This window comes from Oxyura jamaicensis, chromosome 1, assembly GCF_011077185.1.
Source record: "Oxyura jamaicensis isolate SHBP4307 breed ruddy duck chromosome 1, BPBGC_Ojam_1.0, whole genome shotgun sequence".
Taxonomy (NCBI): Eukaryota; Metazoa; Chordata; class Aves; order Anseriformes; family Anatidae; genus Oxyura; species Oxyura jamaicensis.
The window spans coordinates 188,071,940-188,095,179 of record NC_048893.1 but is presented as its reverse complement, the minus strand read 5'-3'; the positions used below and the strand labels follow the sequence as shown (position 1 = coordinate 188,095,179).

At 42.9% G+C, this 23,240-nt stretch overlaps 1 protein-coding gene across 4 annotated transcripts; it reads right to left on the bottom strand.

The window, feature by feature from the left end:
- Positions 1 to 278: 278 nt before the first annotated feature.
- SLC35F2 (solute carrier family 35 member F2) lies at positions 279 to 19,574 on the bottom strand. 4 transcript variants are annotated; one of them, XM_035327280.1, is made up of 9 exons: positions 19,345 to 19,455; positions 18,271 to 18,333; positions 14,536 to 14,711; positions 13,868 to 13,995; positions 8,673 to 8,832; positions 7,053 to 7,209; positions 6,213 to 6,265; positions 5,391 to 5,545; positions 279 to 1,610 (listed from the first exon to the last, which is right to left on the bottom strand). In XM_035327280.1, exons 3-9 carry the CDS (start codon positions 14,678 to 14,680, stop codon positions 1,392 to 1,394), a joined length of 1,017 nt encoding a protein of 338 aa, XP_035183171.1. In that variant the 5' UTR covers positions 14,681 to 14,711; positions 18,271 to 18,333; positions 19,345 to 19,455; the 3' UTR covers positions 279 to 1,391. The 4 variants fall into 4 exon arrangements, with proteins under 4 accessions (XP_035183171.1, XP_035183156.1, XP_035183147.1 ...); XM_035327265.1 differs by lacking the exon at positions 18,271 to 18,333 and having other exon boundaries at positions 19,345 to 19,574; XM_035327256.1 differs by lacking the exons at positions 18,271 to 18,333; positions 19,345 to 19,455 and adding an exon at positions 18,075 to 18,236.
- Positions 19,575 to 23,240: the final 3,666 nt, after the last annotated feature.

Sequence of the window (23,240 nt, the reverse complement as noted above, 5' to 3'; positions counted from 1 at the left end):
TGTCTGTTGCTTTAGTATCTGCTGAAAGTTTGTTTGCTATTGCTAAATAAATCAAGTAAGATTTTTGCTGAATCATTTTGCTTGAATAAACTACATCAGAAGTACACGAACAAGTCTGTCATTTGATCACCAGTATCTTCAAGAAATGTCACATTTACTCGTTATGGTATGACGTTCGGTCATTAAAAGAATCATTTGGTCAGTAAAACCAACTAATATAATTTTGAGCAATAAAAAAAACCTGAGCTTATAAAAACAAACAAACCAAGAGCCAACTCTCCAGCTGCTGAAAACTTTATTCATTGTTATTTCATACGCCTAAACTGTGAAGATTTGTACAAAAAAAGATCCCCATATGGTTTTACTGATGTGAAAACTGCAGCTTCATGAATTTTAATCATTTTATTGTAAATACGAAGAGGGGGAGTAAAACTGCAAATGAACCTACAGAAAGCACTTAACCTTCGGGAGATTATGTCATTATCGTTGCAATGAGGATTGCCTAAGACCTCAAAAATTTTAGAAATGCAAATTTTATTCAAATTTTTCTGCAGAAATGTGTCCCATTTCAAGGAGAACTTCACTAAGTGAACTTCAGTTTAAACACTTGCTGTTTCATCCAGAAAAAAAAAATAAAATCAGTTCTTACGGGATAGAGGACTGTCTGTCTCCTCCACCTAGTGGGAATGCACCAAAGAGCAGGCTACTGAGAGAAAAGGAAGGGATTATAAAAACACATACTCAAACTGCCTTTACAAGCAAAATTGAAAAATAAAATACTTGTTCTCTGTAGCAACCCCAGCTGCGACAAAGAATGCAGGAATATGAAGAGACAAACATTTAGCTGGAATGTCAGAAGCAAAAGCCTCCAGCAGATAAATGAGGTCCATCAGCACGTGGAAGGTGTGTGCACATAACACGGCTCGCAGCGCTGATCCCATGAAAAGCTGAGTGGCTTTTGCAAGATGCTATGTGAGGGTACCCAGCACTGAGGAGTGGGAATCATGAAGCCCTCCGATAGCATCTTGCAAATTTAGGTCCTAATGCAATAAAAAGTGTATTTGCTCTAGTTAGCAACCTGAGAACATTCTTTGGCTTTTTCCCCCAAGCATTTGCTGTTAAGTTAATTAAGCATTTAAAAATAACAGTCTCTCACTTCCCAGAGACTCCGCATAAATATTACTCTGTCTTCTTCAAAGGGCCAGATTTTCTGCAAGGGTAAATCAATACAGTTTCACTGATTGAAGATCTGGCCTTAAAAAGTCTATCCAGTGCATTAAAACCAGCGCAGCATGACATACGCCTTGGCAGTAGAACAGTTCTCCAGATTAATATTTGAAGGAAACTTTGGCAGTAAAATAAAAGCTCTGTTTTGAAACGCTGCCATTTTTTTAATCAGTGCTGACCACCACAGATTCATCTCTTGTGAACTGCACGGTTACAACCGGCGTTTGGCTGTCGTTTTCCTCAAGCTTCAGCCCAGCGTTGTCCAAGCCGGTGCTGCGCGGCTGTGGCACAGCAGTGGGCTCTGCAGTCCGAGTTGGAGTGGAGCAATACAAGATGAAGCCCACCATGATGATGACAAAGGACAGGATATAAAGACCTGAAAACTAGCAGAGGAAAAAAGCGTGTTAAGTCTTGTCTGATGCCAAAACATGCAAATGCAGCCTTGTTTTATGAAGGCAAAAGCCACCCTCCCTGTTAAACATATTTTAATAAGGATTACCACCACAACCTATATTCAGGTCTGCAAAACAAAGATGAGCACCTCTATTCACTGATAGATTCAAGCCGCTGATTTTCTCTGCAACTTGTCCTTAAAACTGTTGGGCAAAGAATATATGCAGAAATCTTAAGAGATAGGACAAATGTGGACAACTACCTAAGGATAGTTGTTCACACATGTGAATGCTGGAACACTGTTCCTCTCAGTATTTTTTTCAACGCAGACAAATATTTCACGTCCTGGCAAGAGATGGATCTCTCCCTCCTCCTACAAGTCACCAGAGCATTTGGTTCTCTGCACAACTCTTAACCAACTGCGTGGCCAAATAACTGTTATCGCTGGTCCAGAATTGGTTTGTTCCCTACACACATCATGTTCTTGAAGAGATGGAGACCGTGGCACCTTTTACAAGGTGGGCATCTCTGCTCCCTACTGGAAAATGAGCAGTCAGTGGCATGAGGTGAGGATATGAACTGCTGAGGAACATCAGGCATTTGGATCACTATCAACTTGACTGTTGAAAGTCTAACAATTGCCAAGATCCATCCACCTTGAAAGAAAAATAAACGCTTACTTCATAACATCAAATTCAATAGAACAAAGTGCTCAAGCTATGCACAGCCAAGGACGCTTTCTCAGCAAATTTGGTAAAATCTTCTATACAGTCTTTGCCAAACCACAGATTAAGGAGTAGGATGACGGACACAGCGCATCTTACATCTTATTGTCACACCAGTGGAAGCAGTATCTTTACCCAGGCTGTGGGGTGACAGTCTGAATTCTCAACACAGCCTGAGAAATTCCAAAATATACCCAAATCTCCTTAGCTTCTTTAGATTTCTTTGAAAAATATGTTCCGGTTTGTCAAGCAGCAGAGCTGGATGAAGTGAATGGAGCTGGAATGGCACTGGACTCTGATCCAAAACCACCTGAGGCATCCACAATTAAGGCACTGCAATTCCTAGCTGGTAGTCACTTGGCCTGGAAACCTTTGTGAGGCACTGTGCAAAAGGAAAAGCGGGCTGAAGCACCCAGGCCTTCTGATAACTCATGCTGAACCCTGAGGCTGCTCAGAATTAACTCATCTCTGAGAGGATTCTGATTTTACTCTGTGCAGTTTATATCCCTTTATTCAATACCAAGCCTAAAGAGTACTTGAGGTGTTACTGGAGGAGTACAACTCCATCTAGTGTCTGTATTTGCAGTATACTCTTCCCAAAGGAGTTTATACAACAGAAACCTTCTTTAACATCTCTTGAGGGATTGCAGATATCTGTGTATAATGAGCTCATTAGGAACAAGCACAGAAAAGATTAGCAGTGGAGTAAAAGGAAAAAAGAGCTTTTTAAGACAGATGTGCAAAATTCACATTTCACCTTAAGTGGATTTAGTTGGGCTGAAAAGTTGGCTGTGTCACCAAAACACTGTGCTCAAGTCAGAAACTCAAATTCCTGGGCTCAGTCTCTGCTGTAGCCACTGTATTTTTCTACAGCTTCTGTTTCACAGCAGGCTCAGACACCAGGAGCTCAGAGCTCTCCACACCTCATTCAAACCCGCAGCCCAGTCAAGGCTTGAGTGGTTCACTGTGAAATATCATCTGGTAATGGGGAAAATCTTTCTTTATTAAATAGAGTTTGATTCATTGCATTTTTATGTGATCTGCTCCCAGGAAAACCTCTTCCCAAATAAGCTAAAAATCCTACAGTTTATTATATCTCTTCCAAAGCTCTTGCTTACTTCTTTCTCTTCTCTATTATGAATATAGATTCATAACGTATAAATGCAGCCTAGTGAGAGGTTTCCCCCAGGGGTCAGTACTGGGTCCGGTCTTGTTCAACTTCATCATGAGTGACACAGATGAAGGGTCAGAGCGCTCCCTCAGCCAGGTTGCTGATGACACAAAACTGGGAAGAGTGGTTGATAGCCCAGAGGGCTGTGCTGCCATCCAGAGACCTGGACAGGCTAGAGGGTTGGGTGAAAAAAGGAACCTCTTGAAGTTCAACGAAGAGAAGGGCCCTTCACTTAGGGAGGAATAACCCCAAGCACCAGGACAGGCTGGGGGATGACCTGCTGGAGGGCAGCTCTGCAGAGAGGGACCTAGGAGCCTTGGTGGGCAGCAGGCTGACCGTGAAGCAGCAATGTGCCCTTGCGGCCAAGAAGGCCAACAGGATCCTGGGCTGTATTCAGGAGAGTGTTGCCAGCAGGTCAAGGGAAGTGATCCTTCCCCTCTACTCAGCCCTGGGGAGGCCACACCTGAGTACTGTGTCCAGTTCTGGGCTCCCCAGTACAAGAGGGACATGGACATGTCAAAGAGTCCAGTGCAGGTCTACAAAGATGATTAAGGGACTGAAGCATCATATGAGGAAAGGCTGAGAGAGCTGTGAGGGTGACAGAGCACTGGCACAGGTTGCCCAGAGAGGTTGTGGAATCTCCTTCTCTGAAGCTATTCAAAACCCTCCTGTATGCCATCCTGGCTACATGCTTTAGGTGACCCTGCTTGAGCAGGGGGTTGGGCTAGAAGATCCCCAGAGGTCCCTTCCAACGTCAGCTACCATGTGACTCTATGACAATTACTTCTTCAGTTAAGCTATCTGGTGCTGAAATGTTTGGAAGTGACTTAGAAAGGGTGTTTTTAATTGTTAACATGCAAGTACAGGTCATTTCCTACATTCATTTTTAATGGATGCTTTGTAGTTTCTAGCAATTTGGAGCAAATTTTGGAACCCAAAACAAGGAGTAAAGCTGAGCCAGGAGTCTCCTGAAAATGAAAATCTAGCTATCATTGGGTCCTACCATTACCAGACCTCTCTGCCATAAAATAAATTGTCCTTCATCATCAGAAACAACTCTGACATAAAAGCTTCTGGCTCTCTATAATGCTGAAGAGAAAGTAACCACGTGGAATAACACAAATTAAGTGTCTTAAGCAAAGCTCACAGGCTTCTCACTGAGCCCCTCCAGTCACTGGGCGATTGACTTGATTTCTCTGGTTGCTGTAACGAGCTGCGTTCTCACGAGTGATTCTGGATGGAATGACGAATCTGAATGCATTCTGGGATGAAACGTTTTAGCACTGTCATTCAGCTTGAATAGACACTACAGAAAGTATTTTAGGGAGCAGTAAATGTAAGCGCATTTTGGAAAGCATAGGGAATAACATTTATCTGCACTTTTTTAGTTCGTTTAGTCACTACTAAGCAGCAGTACTGAGAGAGCTCAAGTCTGAGACATTTGTAGTACTGAACAGATTAAATTTCTAAAAGAAAACTTTGATTTCTGCAAATCCCACTAAACTGCTACTCTTTCAGGATAGTTAGATTCAAATCCTCCCTTTGGACGCTCAGAGAGATGAACCAAATCTAACTTACAGCTCCACACAGGGAGTACAGCAAGAACTCCACCATTTACCTCAGGAAATTATTTACTATCTCTCAACTAATGTATTCCATGAAGTGTAAAATTGTTTTAAAAAATCATTAACTGCCTAATGGTGCAACATGAGGTAATTGACTATGAGTCCTGACTGACATCTGTCAATGACAACGCATACAAGCTGTAGAAATTCACACGTCAAACAATTGTTCAGGTGCTCTTAAAGTGCTTTATCTGTAATGCTGGAGTAAATACTTACTGTAAACTATAGTGAGAGAAAGAAGTGACTTACTTTGTAGTAAAACAGGAAAAGTCCAAAGAAAAGACTGTAGAGGTCGGCAGTCAGAATGCCCAAGTTGACCGAGGTTGCACTCGTAACTTTAATCACTACTGGCATGAAGCTGTACAGCCCAAACATACACAGGGCAAACACTGCGAACAGTAACGCTGAAAAATAAGATGACAAGTGACTCCTAAGGGATAGAATAATGATTTTAAAGAACACCGATATTCTTCAGATGTGTCAAAGCTATGTATGTTCATCTTTCAGGATCAGGTGTCCTAAAAGATATGGAAATGTAAATTTAAGAAAAACACAGCAAAAATATTTCTCTTCCCAAACTGCCCTGTACTGCAGAAATTGCTATCTATACAAGGTTGTTCTTTCCTAGCTAACATTATGGCTGACTGAAGAAATTTAGAGCCTTTTTTCTTAATAACGTACAGTTCTGTACATACAGTTCTGAGATCTAAATGTGTCACAGATCCCATTTTCCCGGTATTTCATCTAGGAAGGACCAGAGAAAAATATTCTTGCAATGTTCCAACACCAAACACGTTTGTGATTAAAGGGGGTTGATTTTTGCAATTTATTTTGAAAAATGATTTCATGTTGTATGTAAAATGCAAAATCTGAGCTCAAAGTTTTAACGTTCAGCCCTGCACGTCTTATGTCTTTGTTGAACTGCAAAGTATGCAGAAAATAAATGTGCAACAATATGAATGTTACTTAATAACTAGAGAAAGGAAATGAAAACCCCAGCATTTCAAGTCTAAATGATTATCATTTTTTCAGTGTTCTGTAAAAATGCACATCAGTTTGCCATACACATACCAATTTTCCAGTTCCATTGAATTCTCATTATATCCCTATGTTCCACAATGGCTCTAGAGTTAGAGAAAAGATATAATATAGTAAAAAATTAAAAAAAAAGCACACATATTGTATTCAAATAGAGAATTTAATTAGCAGAACATACAAGAGACATTTTGATTTGTAATCCCTTAATTTTTGCTTGAAATGTTATTGAACTCCAACCTCTAACAAGCAAAGACTTGAAAATTAAAGTGCCTGAAAGTCAAGAGCACTTTTATTGAATTCTTATGCCTTCTTCCCAGGCCTTTTCATCCTTCAGATTCATTTTTATTTGAAATATAATTTGAGGAAATTATTAGCTATAATGATGAGAAATGAGGAACATAAAATTCATTAGATAGGCTTAAGTGTATGTGCTCTGTTCCTCTAACGTGGTTATTTGTAAAAGTATACATGGCTTCATTTTAAACTGAAGTTTAATATGGAAGACCTCCTGCTAATGATTATCTCCTAAAACTATCCACTGAGAAAAGCCATTAAGAAACACATTCCCGCAAGCAGTCCTCAGCGTACTGCATGCCCTCAGGAAGGTCAACAAAATCGAAAATAAAGCCAAGTATCACTTGTATTCAACTGTAGGAGTTGAGCTTTACAATTGCTGTAATAAGAGCAGTGCAAACCAAAAAGGATATAAAACGGATACTGATCAGCAACAAAAATAAAATTCAAATAGAAGGACCCCAACGTAGTCCAAATGCAGAGGCAACAAAGAATTAACAACAACAAAATTTCATTGAAGACAAGCAATCATCTGTAGAATATTCTTAATTAGTTTTAAAATAAATATTAGATCCTTACAGCTGTAGACCGCTGATAATAGTCCCAAACAAGCCCACCATTCCTAGAAACTCCACTCTGCTCAGATTTTTCACAATGTATTCCTCACTCACATTAGATATGGCATACAAAGAAGCACCCAGAAGAACTAAGACATCTCCAATCACCACGTCACTTCCTGTACAGAAATATTAATCCACAATAAGGGTAATGCTGCAAACACTTTCGTTTTAAAAACTAGACAAGCAAATTTATCTCTAGCATCTCTATTTTCCTTGCATTTTTCAGGGTATGGGGGAAGGAAACATCTGTGTGCAGGCAAGTTGCTGGCTGACTCTGCTAACTGCTCGCATCCCCCTGCACAGTCTGGAAGGAGCTGAACTTGGCATTTAAATCACATCCTGACCAAGCTGCTGTGTAGGTCCAGGTCTGTTTCTGCTGACATTAGGCGCTGTCGGGACTGCAAAGTCCAGGTTAGAGATGCTCTCTGCCTTTCTCAACATCATCCCGCCTTCAGCCATAAGGCTGAAATCAATCCAGCTATTGATTTCAGCAGGTCCTGGACTGAGCTTCAAGTTTATGACAGATCTTAAGTGGGCGCTGCAGACAGGTGGTATCAGGTGTCACGCTGTGCTACGGGTATGCTGTGCAAATGGGACTCCCTGTAATCCAGCTGGTCATCAGTCAAATGCCATTATGCATCAGCTGAACAGCAAGACAATTGCTGTTGTTTAAATCCTTGAATTGATTTAAAATTTCCTTCCCTGAGCCAGTTGGCAATCACTGTAGAAGTACATCTGGAATATGAGGGTAAGCAATAGTAAGGATGTGCATGTCAGTGAGTTGTGCACAACAGGCCTGAAGTCTAAGGGAAAGAGGATTTTTTCTCCCTTAGGGCTAAGAGGTTTGTAGCACACAGCACCACAGCTAAACCTCAGTTTGTCTTTCTACCTCACCTACAGCTGTGACCCCAAAAGGCTTAGCTTTACACTGCCTGATGAAGGCAATGCTACTTTCCTGTCTCTCTGAAATTTGCCTTGCCTCATACCCTCTGGCTCTGGAAATTCTCAATTCTTATTCAAAGTAAGATCACTGGGATTCTGGGCATCCTTCCTCCCGGCTCCTCTTGCTTTCCTGCCATAGGACAGCACTTTTCAGGCTGGGGACCTTGGGGACACAGGGACTATTTCTGCTGGGTCTGCCAAAGACAACCAGAGAAGAGAGCTTGTTGGTAAGTAGCTTCTGATTTGCTATTTGTGCTCAGAGAAAACTGCCCACCAGAAAAGTCTGAAGCATCTTTTATCAGACCCCGTCATATGTAAAATGAACAAGCTTTCAAGAATAAGGCCTTTCATCAGGTTTCATAAACAGCAGCAAAATTAAAGCTTAACATGAGTGTTTCCCTTTTAAGGTGGAAGAAATAATCCAAAACCACAAGTAAACAAAGTTTCACAGCTCTCTGTAAAACCAACGTCTCCTCAGCCACTATCTTCTTGAAGAATAAATACCAATAGCAGTGTGTCTTCTCCTTTTCTTAAAAAGAAACTACATCCCTTCCCCCTGCGTTTGCCTCTCTTTCTCCTTTGCAAGTTGGACAAACTGTGACCCCGCTTTTCCCCCGCGTGATAAACAATTCCTTACCTTCACTGTCTTGCCTCCCTGCCAAAATGTCTGCACCCACCATTGTTCCTACACCCAGCAAGCAGACGGCAACCGCGATAAAATGGATGAGTCGGTATCTCGCACGGAGAATGAACCAGGACAAAGCCATCAGCACAGGGATCCCAAAACAATCCAGCAGCTGTGAGCACAGAGAAATGAGTTTCACCAGAAGCCTATCCCAATTTTGGATTTCACTATCCTGAAAGCAAACGTTCAGGATTTTATCTTCCATCATCCCCAGATGCTACTGAAAACCACAAAACAACCCCCATGGGTTTGTTTAAATGCAAGAGGGGTCCGACCCACATTTTACCACAAAAAGCACATTGAGAGCAAAGGGGTCTGTGGGGGAGAGGAGGAACTGTCCCCTCTCTCACTGACCTAGACGCTCTTCCAGTGATGGATCTCATCAGTCTTAGCAGCTTCACAAATTAATGCTAGGACGCTGCACTGAAACCACACCGCTCCCCGTGACACCAATACGAGGAGGTGGTTCAGCCACACCAATCTGGACCTGCTAACGGATACAGCTGATCTGATCGTACAGCAAAGTCAGTAAGGCAAAAATCGGACCCTGCAGTTTTGTTATTTTTTTTCTTCAAGTGGATCCTACTGAAAAAGCACTGGTACATGTGCTGGAAGCCATGTGCAAAATTGGGGGAAGGAAAACAGGATGGGAAGAAGGGGTTTTCCAAGCCACCTTCACAATCTTCCAGCTTCTCAAAGTCACGTACAATCCACCAATGTTTTTTCAGCCCACCTCAGTCAGAAGCAGGTCACTGGAATTTATCCATGCCATGGCAGCAAAGACACACAAGGCAGCTGGAGTTCAGAGGCACTTCAGATGTGTTTGCAGACGCTGCCCTGAGCAGATTTAACAGCCAAAGTTCAAGGATGTCTGTACTCCATGACAAGCAGTGACACTGACTTCTCTTTCCTTTCTTCATTACCCTCTCCCTGTGTGTTCTTCAAATCTTAAATATCTTTGCCTTGCTGTAAGCCTCACCCACGTTATGGGGAAAAAAAATAAAAATCAAAAATTAGCTAACCACTTAACGCAGAAAAATAGGTAGCAGCATAAAATGGACTTAATGTTCTATAATAACCAAATAATACCAAGAACACTGAGCTAACCATAATTGGTTCAATATTTAATGCGACAAAATAGATTTTGTTTCCAAATTTGTCCAGGGAAAAAAAAGAGGTGGATTTTCTGAGTACCATATACAAGGGAGCAGGCTATAGCAGACCAGATAGTCAGCCTTCCGAAGACTGCTCACAAAATACTCTTAAATGTCAACCCTTAACACCTGGCCTCCTGAAGTCAATAGGAAGTGTCAGGTTCAGGTCTCTAGGGCTGTGGCAGAAGCATTACAAATTAAGGCAAGAGCGCCCAGCCCTTCTGTAATGTTTCTGTCCAACTTCTGCCAGCTTCTACCCACCAGCACAGTCTTCTACTTGTTAGTTCAGCCATCACCCACAAGGGTTACAACCAAACTTTCTTAAGCCTGTTTTTACATTTGTAACTACAAATATTGGAGCCTTACCAGCACAGCATTAAGGGGGTTGTTACAGATTAAATCCTAATGGTTCTCTCTAATCCTTCCATTTATTTGTCTGTTTCTTGGATTGTCTCCAGCTTGTTCAGCTTCAGAAGTCTGTGTAAAAACACAGGTACTAGCCCAGGCTGTATTATCAGACATTAGAAGCACACAAGTCGTAATACATGACAGCATGTATTTCAATACAACATTGTTCTTTGTTCAAAAAAGTATCATGCTGTGAGTTTCTATTTATCATCCTTTTTCTCTACCTCACCTTTTGTCTAGGTTAAAAAAAAAAAAAAAAAAAAACAGCAAAACAACAAAAACTTCAAAGACTTCCTCCAAATTTGGCTGTTATGACAAGTATCAAGTGTCGATTTATCTGTTTCAGCACCATGTATGATTTAGCTCTCATAACTCTGTTTTTTTCACCTCTTGTCCGAAGCAGTTCTGTCCTGGATACAGCACTGTATTTGAAAGCACTGAGTCTTAACCAAAGATCTCTGGTATGAAGTTGTAACCATGGAAATGAAGAAATATTACAAAAATAAAGGAGAAAAATGTTTATCCCCCTCATAGTAGAAATCTCTTCTGTTAATAAATAGGCTTTCGTTTCCCCATTGTTGAGTTGTTACCATGCAGCTTTCTAACCTCCCAGCAGTTTTTCAACTCAAACAGAAAGAGCGGAAGAAAAAAACCTTCAGAAAAAAAATACTTAATTAGGATGTAAGGAAGTAGTAGATAATGTCCTCCTTCAGTAACACCAGATGGGGAATTGCTGCATCCAGACCAATAACATGCTGTAGAGCTACCGCATCCTGGTTAGTGGACTGGCAGCCAGGACATGCAGGCACCAAATGATGAAGAACACACACTGGTAATCTGTTGCAGGGGACAATTACCCTCAATTACAGACAAAAACAAAATCTGATTTCCAACTACTGGGTCTTGACTTCCCTTCATCTACCACGTTACCAAGCTCTTTGGTGGAAAATGCTCTCTTCTGTACATGATCAAGATCAAAGAAGTGCAAAGCAGATGCAACATCACAATGAATTGTGTCAATGGAGCCATTTAAAAGAATGAAGTTTATTTATTCCAGCTTCATGACACTTACAGCAGTACCGCGGTTCTGATTACTATTGCCAGCAGAGCCTCAGCAAACTCTCATCTTCCTCAATCCTAGCCTGTATCTTTACACAGGGAAAAAAAAATAAAGATAACCTGTTGATTTGATTTACAAGTGTTTTTCCTCAAGCCAGGCTTTGGCCACACTGTTTATAGGAAAGTTTTAAAGGTAGGGTGAGTAAATTATTAAAAGATGTTTTAATACGTGGTTAATCAATTATCCCAGATTGCTGGAGGTTGCTGCTTTGTTGTAACCGCCAGCTCCAGACAGCTTTGAGAGCACTAAAGCTCTCCAGCTCCCGCTGCTCACTTCCCCGCATGCCTTCCAAAGGGCAGCCTGCAGCTGAGCCCCTGGGGCTCACACCACAGTTTCTCCTGTTGAGGCTCAGACTCTTGCACAAACTATTCTGCCTATAAAATTTCCCCATCTGAATTATCAACGGTGAAAACGCTAATCGTGCCTCGTAATATGCTGACAACATGAAGCCACAGCTGCACTGCTTGCTTTTTGCTGTGAAATATGTGGTCAAACAACAGCAGTCAGGTCCTGTCTCCAGCCTGGAGCACACCAACGCTGAGGAAGTCTCAGCCACAGCCCAACAAAAGGGGTTGCGGCTGAGACCAAAGTCTTTCTCTGTATTTACAGAGCAGAGAGCTGCCATCCTGATGGTATCTCTGTAAAAATCTCCCAAACCCCCCCTTGCAATGCTAGCTTTTGATAACTAAAGAAAACCACTTTTTTTTTTTTCCTGTGTTTGCGTGAAAATACATGGAAGTTCCTTGCTGAGCGGAAACTTGTCTTTGAAGAAAACCACTGGGCTGAGCTAAGCTCCAGCCAGCCAGCATTTTCACAGTGATTTCACTGTATTCAGGAAGGTCCCACATACTCCTGCTTTGCTCTTTCACTCCCTGGGCATCCATTTACAGCCGCTACTAAGGCCAGAAGCTCTGAACGACAGATTCTAACGTAACTGCTGAACTGCTTGCTGCTGACAGATAGCCAAAGCCTCGTACTGGAGCAAATCACAGGCTTTTCTTGTCCTGAATCTCGTTTCTGACAGTGGTGAGAACCTGGTAACTCCAGAAAATGCGCAAGAAACCTGGCTGCAACTGGCAGTTGCAGCAAATTCACAGTTGCTGAACTGGCACTTGAAGCATCAGTCTGAAGATTATCACAAGCAGAAAAGGTTCAGCAAATGCTTGAATTTGGCAATTGAACTCGATGACCCACCGTACCTATTCTTTCTTAATTTCCATGAAAAGTCATGGGAACAGCTTTATTACTGCTGAGAATTTGGATCGAAGTCCTGTTTTCCAGCAGTAAAGTACATGATCAAACGGTATCTCAATTATCAGCTTAGCTTGGTCTTGAGACTGAAACATGTCATTCTTTAGACTAATTTCTGAGGCATTATTTGTAGGTAAATTAAAAGCTCAATGAGCCATAACACTTAATTACAAAGTGGAAATGTGACAATAATAACCCATAAGGAACATTGCTGTTCTTTTAGCAGTGCAAGGAAAAGTTACTGCAGCTCTCTAAAAGGAGCCCAGACCACAGGAGTTTATTGCTTTACAGGTAATTCTTTTAAATATTAACCCTTGTTACTTTGACTCTGCAAAACACTGACACCTAACCACTCTTTTTCACCTAACAGCTAATTCTGTATCACACATTATGCCTTTATTCAGGTAAATGGGGTCCAAGCCACAGCTCCACCATCGGTAACAGCAGGCATAGGCTGGCACAGCTCCATCACCCTCTGCTCTTGCTGCCGCGCTGTCCCCTCCTTGTCCCAGCAGAAGCAGCTGATGTCTGTGGAGGGTAAGAAAAACTGCACCCTTGATCCTCCTGCTGATTCAGAACAGGAGACCTGTCCTAGTGCAGCAATGCAGCACCGAGCACTGGCACTGCAAGGGACGTTACCATTAACTGGCATTTTGGGTGCCCAGCACACCGACCTCCCTCCCTCCCATCTCTTGCAGAGAGGGGTCTGAAGTGCCACATCTGAACGCTTTGCTGCATGGTCAGAAACACCAGCTAACTTCCAGTATGTCCTCACATGTGGAATTGCATCTCACAAAGCCTCCCACTGCCTCTAGAACTAGGTAGGAGATCTACTTCGCTCCCATCAGCAAGAACCCGAGCTGAGTCAGTGTTATCCGGTCCTAAATCTTTATTCTGTCTCACGAAAACAAAAACAAAAACAAAACAAACAAAAAACACCTGAGTGGCTGTCAGCAAACTCTTAGAAGTGCTTTCTATCAAAATAATTAGAGTTCAACTCAAGAGCTGGCACTGGGCAATACCAGCCAATCTTCCCTGCTTCCTGGAAATGTTATTCATGAGGCAGGATGCTCTTCTTTGTACTGCAGAGAAAACAGATATTGAAAAGCTTTTTCAGGCTTAAATAGCTTCCCTATCTGTCCTATGAATCTCATTTCAGAAACAAGACCAAAACTGTAATCAAAGCAACAGTCCAAATAAAGACTGGTCCTTACCTGCACGCTGGTGAGGGTCGTGTATTGGTAGGCCTTTACAATCGTGTAATTGGCTTCGACATCAGCCAGTCCCAAAAACAGGTACTTCCACCACCTCTGTTTCAAAATTTGAAGAAGACTGTCACCACCTGCTTAGAAGAAAGCAGCAATCAACATGCTTATTTCCATGGAAAGGAAGGAAACTTGTGTTTTTAGAAGCATGAGTAATACTGAGGTGTTCAGTTTGGATTGTCTCTGCTTAAGAAAGGTATGACAACAGCAAAACGTAGCCTGGGAAAAAACAGTGGAAAGCACAGAAATCCTTCCATGTGAAAAGAAAAAAAAATACAAATTAGGAATGCTTAAAGAGTAAATTAATAATATAGGAACAATATTAAATAGCATCTGGTTAAAAAAAAATAAATACAACAATGCCTACTTTCTCCTAATATAACAGAGGACTTCAAACCAAATATAAGAATTTTAAACAGGTATTAATAGAAATCTAATTAATTGCACATTTAACCTATGAAATTCATTCCCATGTGTTATTATAAGGCAGGAATTTCAGCAGGATCTCTAAAAGAAGAAGACAAATATTGAGTAAGTTCTTTAGTTTCAAGAAAGGAAAATGTAGAAGAGAAAGAAAAACAAAAGCAGCATAATCTCCCGTCCCGTATTTCACATACCAGTCCTAAATGCCAGCATTGTTGTATAAACTAGTAGAAGCAAAAAATAGTTGATAAAACTTTGCAACATTGGAGTATTCACTTGGTATTGTTCCGCTAGGTACTGGCTTGTAACAGCAGTCCCACAGATAAACAAGGAGAGCATCTGGCCCAGAAGGATGGTTTTCAGAATATGCCTGTAAATATAAAAGACACAGTAAGCTTAGAACCAAATGTTTAAGCTGGTTTTGAGAATGTTTGGTCATTGTACAGGGAAAAAGATGTTTTTTAGATTGGCAATTATTTTTTCACTGCCTACCAGTGTTCCTCCATTTCAGCAGCAAGCAGTGCTCTGTCTACACAGATCTCATCCAACCTCATGACAGCCAGTAAAAATAGGTGAGGCCAGTCTGAACCAGCAGCAACTGAGGCTGCAAAACATTTGCAAGGATCTTCACGCAGCTCAGCCGGGCAGGCTCAGCCCAACAAGAGGATCTATTCTCATCATGAGAGATTTTGATAAGCTCAGCCTGAGTTACATCCTCCATCCTTTTTGCTATATTCTGTTACATTCTGGTATAGCTGAGGATGCAGTTAAGAGCATATTTTGGCCACAGATCACATTAGCTCTTATTGTGATTTCTAAGTCCAACCCTCAGCTGGGGAAACACCAACAAACCACCTCCTGCTCTTTTAGCAGTGATTCTTCACTTAATATGAAGTGGCCTTGGACTATTTCAGATGTTCCCAGATGAATAAAAGCATGCAAAGACGGCTGTGTATCCTGTGGTGAGGCTGGCTTTCCTGTCACTGGAGCTACGCAGTCGTACCACCCTGGTCCCCGCCTGCCTTCTCACAGATGCTGTCCAGCAAGGTTGGCTCAATGCTGTGCTGCCTGCGTGGGTCTGCTCAAGTTCACATTTAATTTGTTTACTCTGAAGACTACTGATGACAGTTTAACTGCCCGCACAACTAATTCATTTGTTGCTACAGAGTAATTGAGCAAGGAAAGAGCATCCCCACTAGGATTTTGCACCTATCCACAGCTCTCCGCTGATAATTTCCAAGTCACTCCCGCATGCCAGACACACCACAGGACAGACACCGGTTGTTTTTCCAACGTGTGTGACTCCAGCGCAGTAATTACCAGATGACCCAGCCACGATGTGCAATCCAGCTGCCAATGTCATCCGTAGGAAGGGTGTGTTCTGGGGTGCTAAAGCCAACTCTAACTGTGCAATTGATCCCTTCTTTTGGAACCGACACATCATCTTTGCATGGACTCAAATTCAGCTGCTTGCATTTCATTTCCAGTTCAGCCTGACGCCAAGGCCCATCTACCTTTAAAAATGCTGCTAAACTTAACAATTCTGTCTCCAAATCCATTCTGATGAGACAGCAAATCTCTGTGAAGTCCAACAGTGCTGCACTTCCCAGAGACACGAGGCCATGTTTTGCTACAGCTTGCCTTGAACATCCCAGCAACTCTGCACATCCACACTGTAAGTATTCATGTATCTTGTGGCAACCTTTAGGATCCTATCCAGCCTGGTGTGAACGCCTCTTCCTGGCACATGAAAGAACAAACATTCTCATTTCCAGCATTTGGAAGGCTGAAATAAGCAAGAGAAACCATGTTTCAGACAGAAATTTATCATGGCTACTTTGTGGCACAGCATTAACTGTAAGTAGTGCTGTAAAATGCACACAAAGCAGAAGGAGTGGTTGCTGGAAAAAAAAAGAAAAAAAGCTTTGGAGCTATCCCATTGTTGTCATACTGGATTTCTTTTCATTCTGGCAAGTACCATCTGGTGAACAAATCAGCAAAGACTGTGCACACATTCCAGCTAATCCTTCAGACTGATGCAGAAATGTCTCTTTACGTACACCCAAAGAACTCAGGCCATCAGGTGCCATTAAGAAGAAATCTTAATTAAGAATTTCAGAGCTGAAACTACCTTTTCTCTCCAGCAGACACGAGCACGGCTCCCAGCTCTCCCTTTGCCAGCCCTGCGAACTCTGGCTCCTCTCGTAGGTGGTAAGAGAACAGAAGAGCCACTGAAATATCAAGGAAGAACTAAGGTGGTGAACGAGAGTAAGGGAAAATGAGGTTCGAGCAGCACAGGCAACACCACGCCGCAGGCAGCTGGCCTGTTTAATATGGGTTTCTGTGGAGCAGGTTTTTAAACATCCTCCCAGGCCATGTAAGAGGCAGCTTTGCTTCACCTGAACTATTGCACCTTCTTTACAGAAGAAACCTGGACTCTACCTACACAGTGTTTTGGCAAACTGGGTACTGACCAAGCTCTGGTGAGAGGCTGAAAGGACAGAAAATTTGCTGATAATCAAATTTGTTAAGCATTAATCAGCTTCAAAATCAGCTTCATTTATCGAAATCAAGGATGACCTGATTGTCTCAGTGGAGCTGATTCTCAGCTTTCATAAAAACTAAGTTTCTCCAGTTTCAAGTACCTAGGGAATTCTGTCTTTGCATGTTTGCAGGTGGGAAGAGAAGCAGGTTCAGAATCTGCAGGACGGTGTGTTTGGTGATTACTGTACCAGCAAGCATTGCTATTTAGTTAATGTGTGCCCAGGCACTCCTACAGCGCTGGCTTCTGCAGTGCTGAGGGCTTCTGAGAAGGCAAGCAGTCAGCCTCACCCTGCCTTCTTTATTTTTCTCCATTTTAACTCAGGGATTTGTCTTTCCCCTCTCTGAACAGATTCAAAACGCTGAGATCAAACGAGGCAAATACAGACACTGCTCAGCGACGGTGGAAGTCCGTCCTCAAAAAACGTCCTGAGAACCCCAAAACACTGTGTTTCTGGCAGCTTTCTCAGCTGTGCATACAATGTTGGCCTCTTGCATGGACATGACAAGGTGCATGCCTGCCAGGAAGCAGCAGCGCTTCCTCCTCACTCCATCTATCCAGGTGTCAAAGTGAACTTCTTCCAAGCGGGACACCCACAAGGTGCCTGCAGCGTGACATGGCAGCGAGGCAGCGGTTTGACATGGCAAGGTTACTCGTGTTAAACGTGTGCTCAGGTGCTTTACTTGAGCTTCAGTAGTTCAGTGCTCACCAAATTCCAACAACAAATGAAAAAACTTTTGCACAAAGTGCTCCTCTGCAAAAATTTGAGAGTAAACTAAATCCTACTGGTTTCATTTTGCAAGACAATTTCTCATGGGAAAAATGCTTCAGAGACATGCTTCCCTTCATTCTAGTATTGACATGACTATTGATTACTGTGATTCTTATTAATAATTCACCTTTTCTTTAAAATATATTACCTTTTCCATGCCAGAAATTGGTCCTCTCTTCTTTTTTGTGTGTGTTTTTAAATGCGTTGGTAAGGACTAAACCATTTGGGACTCTGGTGACACAAGGTAAGTGGTCTGACACGGCCTTTTAGTTTTATAGCTGTTTTTTTTTTTGGTAGCATTTTTGTTTTGTTGTTGTATTTTTTTGATGAGGGTGTTTTGGTTTTTTACTGCTTGGTAATTGGCTACTTGGTAATTACTTCTCCTCTCTCTTTAGACAGTATATCTTATCTGACTATACCTGTAAGCGGCTCTGAGTCCTTTGGGGATTTGCAGAACATATGATGATTTCCCACAGAGGTCTGTGGGAGGCCAGTGCTGACCCAGCCTATTCAGCGTGCAGAACCAGAAAGTATACTTTCTGTTTTTTTCCCCAATATATTTCATTTAAAAAAAAAGTCCAACAAAAAAACACAGTCCAACTCATTATTACATATAAGTATTAAGCCTCCGTATACTCAGGCTTCTAAGAAATCTCAGGTGGCTGAGCCTCCAACCACCTGGAAAAAAATTAAAATTCAATTCAGTAACTCAGAGAAGACCTTGCAGAAGCCAGCAAAAGCTACTTATTTTCTTTCAAGTACCAGCAATAGACTCAGTACAGCCCTTTGGCAACATTTTGGCAAAAATACTAGCACAGGTGAGGTTACTGAGCAGCTCATTCCAGTCCTATCCTGCCTTTTGGGGCATTCCTGACACGTAGGAGGAACTGGAAGATGAAAAACTTGTAACCAAGAACAGAAAGGTGGGTTTTACCCTCTGGAATAGGTCTCTACCTGATCAGCACACTGCTCTGTGTCATCCAGATGCCAAGTGTGATGCCGGCAGGACAGCCAGCACCTCCTGCTTGTCAGCTGAGGGTACCTGAGGACTTCACAGAGACTCACCTGAAGCCCCAAAAAGGCTTTCAAACAGAGATCCCCTCCAGATGAAGACCGAACCTGTGGGCAAGGGGTAGTTCTCGCAGGCAGTCTCTGCTCGCTGAAGGCAGCCCTCGGCCAGCACACGAAGGTGTGTGGCACCTGCACAGCCCGGCGGGCTTCTCCCCCCAAATTTTCTGTGCTTTACCAGTACTGCCAGCGAGGTGACACACATCCAAGGGGCTCTGTCCCAAACTGATTCAAGGGATAAGGGGAAGGGGGACCTTGGTCTTTGTGGACTCCGCACTCTCCGGTATTTTGTCCTGTTACCTGCCTTTTCCCACCCAGCTTTGCCACAACGCCGATAAAAAGAGGAAAGTATGGATAAGGAGAAAAACGAAACATTAAACCAGACCTACCAAAATCAACCCAACAACCCCAGCACAGCCCGGACCCTCTCCACGCCGCTCCCAGCGCCGGGAGCTGCAGCACATCACTCCCCCTACGGCGGTTCCCTCAGCGGGGCTCCGCTCCCCGCTCCCCCCCAGGCTCGTCCCCGAAGACCCGCAGCCTCCTCCCCCGTTACCGAGGAGGCCGAGCGGCTCGGCGAGCAGCCCGGCTCCACGTGGAGGCCGGCGGCCGCCGACTCACCATGTGCACAGCTTGGCCCCGAGCAGCGCCAGCAGCCGGCGCCGAGGAGCAGCAGCAGCGGCCTCGGGGAGCGCCTCAGCCCCGGCCTCAGCCCCGGCAGCCTCCATGGCGCGGCGCTGCCCTGCAGCCCCGTGCCCGCCGTGAGGGAAGGAGCTCCGGGGCGCTGCCTGCCGGCCCTGACCTGGCCCAGCCCGCTGGAGGCCGGGCCCAGCTTTGTGCCGGCCGAGGGGCCGCCCCCAGGCGGGGCACGGCTCGTCGTGAGGCGGGAGGTTTGTGGAGATTCGTGCCTGTGTGGCGGGAGTGCCCAAGCTCTGCCTTCCTTGTGACAAAGTTACCCTGGAGACTTAGGTTTTAGTTGTTCCCCGATTTCTGCCACAGCTCTTCCAAGTCTCCAGTTCACACTGATGAATCCCATCCCGATGGATTTAATCCTGCCCTCGTTGTCTTCACCCACATCTCTCCCACCTGAGAACTCGGTGGTGTTTTGCGTTGGTGTCTTCTCAATGACTCTCACTTCTAATGATATTCCATCTGCATCGCAGATGATGGAAAAACGAAGAGGTGCCTCCAGGAAGAGCAGCCTCCTGCCCTTGGTGCAAATGTCTGTCCTTGTCCCGGCCATGCCGGCATCCATTCTGCCACAAGGTGCCTTGTCTCTGTTCACCACAAAGTGTGACGGTTTGATCTCCATAACCTAAAATAAAAGTAAGATTAAAAAAATAGAAGAACTATCAGCCCCTGCATATGTTGTCCTATCTGATTTCTACAACTGAGGTACTATTATCTTTGCCTTACATTTTATTTGTCATATATTTGCAATCTGCTGCTGATTCACCACCAACGGAGAATCATGGTTTTGGTGCTTTTTGTCTCCACCTAAGCTCCAAACTTGGGGTTCCACAATCCAGGTAGGCTGTGGCTGCCTCACACGTGGGAGCTGCTCTGGTGTAACAACCTTGCTATCTTCGGAAAACTTTATGGTTTGTGGATAAGCATGGCCATGAACACAGAGATACTGGGATATCCAGGAGCCAGAAGCGGGACTCAATGATCCTTGTAGGTCCCTTCCAACTCAGGATATTCTGTGATTGTGATGACTTTGTGCTAAGTCACTCCTGCTTCAGGCTCCTGCTTTTACCACAGTTCTGTATTCACCTCAGGTGTGACCAGGGCTGCATGGTACTGGCGAGGCCAGCAGGCTCCTGAGACCCAGCCCAGCCCAGGACTGGCATTATCGCTCCCTCGTGCTGCCTCATCAGCAGAAACTTGTGAGTGTGAACACCAAAGGCTGTGCATCCTCCTTCAGGTGTGAAAGCTCTGCTCCTGGAGTTCTACCAAAACAACTGGTCTTTTCCAGGGTGAGTGGTTAAGTTTAACTGCATTCAGGATGCATTTGGATTTTCAATGGTCCTCTCAAATAGCAGGTATACATCTCTACTGACTTTGAAAAAAAAATTGCAATGTATTTGCAGAATTCTTTGGAAAAAATAGATATATTTAAGATTTATGTCAAACTATTTCAAAGTCTGATTGAAAGAACAAAGTATCTAAGTAATTCTTACAGTTGGTTATCTTCTAGAATGGCTGAAGGCTACTCCGAAAGTAATGGCATAGCTGTTTTTTAAAAAAAAATAAAGCAGAGAGGATATGAAAGTAGTAGCACAGCCCTTACAAGTGAGACTCAGACGTACCTCTCATATCGTTATCTGCTTTCTTGTCCTTTTTGTTAAAGTTTGACTTCAGTGTGTTGGATCAAGCTGTTAATGCTGCTAAGAAAAAGACAAATTTGAGCAGGTGATAGGTAATAAAAGTAGGGGTGGGGGGGTCTCTCCTGGCTTCTTACAAAAATCTGTTCAGTGTCTGGAGTCAATCTGTTCTCACCCACTGCCCTATTTATTATTTTCAATAATAGCACATAAAAACAAATAACATAATTTTTAAGTTGACAGCACCTACTTTAAGTTCCATGGAACTTAAAGCAAAGTGCCATTGTACACCCTGACACTTTACTGTATATTGCTATTTTCTGTTTTTACTTTATCTACAACAAGAAACACAAAATATCATAGGTGAATTTAAAATCTTAAACTTCTGCAGTGATTCCTAATAAAATTATGAGCAAGCAGAATAGTTTTTTTTATCAAAATCATTCATACCACTAGGGGTCCTTCATGGTCAGATCATGATTTCTTCCACATCTTTTCTCCATTTCTTTATGCATGCTACATATGAGAATTACTATCTATAAAGAAATTTATTTTGTTCACTATAATTATAATCTTAGAAAAATGGTGATTTTCCTTGCTGAATTGTTTTATGGGAAAAAAAAAAAAAAAAAAAGCATATGGATTTTTCAAATAGAATATTTAATAGAAACTCCTTTTTTATGAAGTAAAATGTCATTTTATTTTGTAGCTCAACAACTGCACATTTAACATTTTCAATTCTTCATCAACTTCAACACTCTACTTCTCCAACAAAACCTCTCTTCTCTTAGAAAAAAATAATAAAGGAAGCAAAGGTCAAACTACTGAGACAAATCAGAATAAATAATTCAAGCAACAGAACAATATATAAGGTAGATTTTGTCTGCCTTATTAGCATGACTTCTTATTTTTCCAAGTTATAAGCTGGTTAATAATGTTTGAAAACTGAAAGAACTGTGCAACCTTGGGAACTTGGGTAGTAGGACTGAGATTAGATGTATCTTTACAAAACACAATACTGCTTATCTGGAAACTAGTAGCAAAGATTTGTAGCATATGCTCATCATTTGGAAACAATTAGGTCCTAAGACAAAGAAGTACTTGCTGTTCCCAGGATGGCCATGAGCTGGAAAGGCCTAGTAGCAGCACAAAGGGCAAATGGTAATCCTAGGATGCGTCAGCACCCAGAGCCAGGACAAGAAGCAACGGGCACAAACTGGCACGCAGGAGGTTCCCTCTGAACATCAGGAAGCACTTTGGTACTTTGCAGTACTGTACTGTGCAGCACACCCGTACTGAGCACTGTGCCTCGTTGGCACAGGTTGCCCAGAGAGGCTTTGGAGATCCTGAAAAGCTGCCTGGATGTGGTCCTGGGCAGCCTGTTCTGGGTGTCCCTGCCTGAGCAGGGTTCAGAGCAGACCTCCAGAGGTCCCTGCCAACCTCAACAATCCCGTGATTCTGTGGACCTGTGATCAGCTTGAATCAAAACAGAGATGCACTAGGCTATCATCAGTCCTTGGAGAGAATTCTTCTGAAATATGGCGTACACGATGATTACTTATGTTCAAGATGAATGCACAGAAAGATGCAAAAATGGAGGCCATGAGAGCATGGCTTGTTAGTCTAGCAAATGATGCTGAGATGGACAAGGCTGCTGTCAAAAAATGCACTGAGAACAAACCTCAAACAAGGAGATAAACCTTTAAAAATAAAAGACAACGTTAGCAGAACAAGCATGTATGTATTAAACATTACTAATTTTAGGTTGAATATGAGCGACATGCAGAAAACAGACTCCACAATCAGTAAGATTGTAAAGTAAGTATGTTTATTCAGCGCTGGGCAGCACGGGGGTAGTCCCACCAAAGTCATGCGCACCCCAGTGCAGCAAGTTGCCTTGGTTATATGCAGCAAAGAGTTACATATGCATGAAGTTTCCCAATACGTCTATACATATGCATAACCTATCTACACTTCATATTAAAATTAGTTCCAATAAGTCATTTCCATAAACTCCTCCCCAAGCCTTCTGTGCTTGCGCAGTCTCCTGGTGGTGGTCGCCGGGGGTTGTGGGGATGAAGGCTGACAACTTTTTCATCACCACTAGTTGACCTCCTGCCTTTGTGCAGACTCAGCTGCTCCTTGGCTCTTGTCTTAACCACAGGGTCAGTCTCAGCTGGTTTTTGAGAC

Bases quoted from the DNA above. Each gene is read 5' to 3' on its own strand.
- SLC35F2 (XM_035327256.1), bottom strand. From the start codon at position 18,220: ATGAAATATATTGGGGAAAAAAACAGAAAGTATACTTTCTGGTTCTGC. The intron at 6,266-7,052 runs GTAAGGATCTAA...CTCTAACTCTAG, and splicing joins ATTATCAGCGGTCTACAGCT to AGCCATTGTGGAACATAGGG. The intron at 1,611-5,390 runs GTAAGTCACTTC...TTCCTCTGCTAG, and splicing joins TTTTCCTGTTTTACTACAAA to TTTTCAGGTCTTTATATCCT.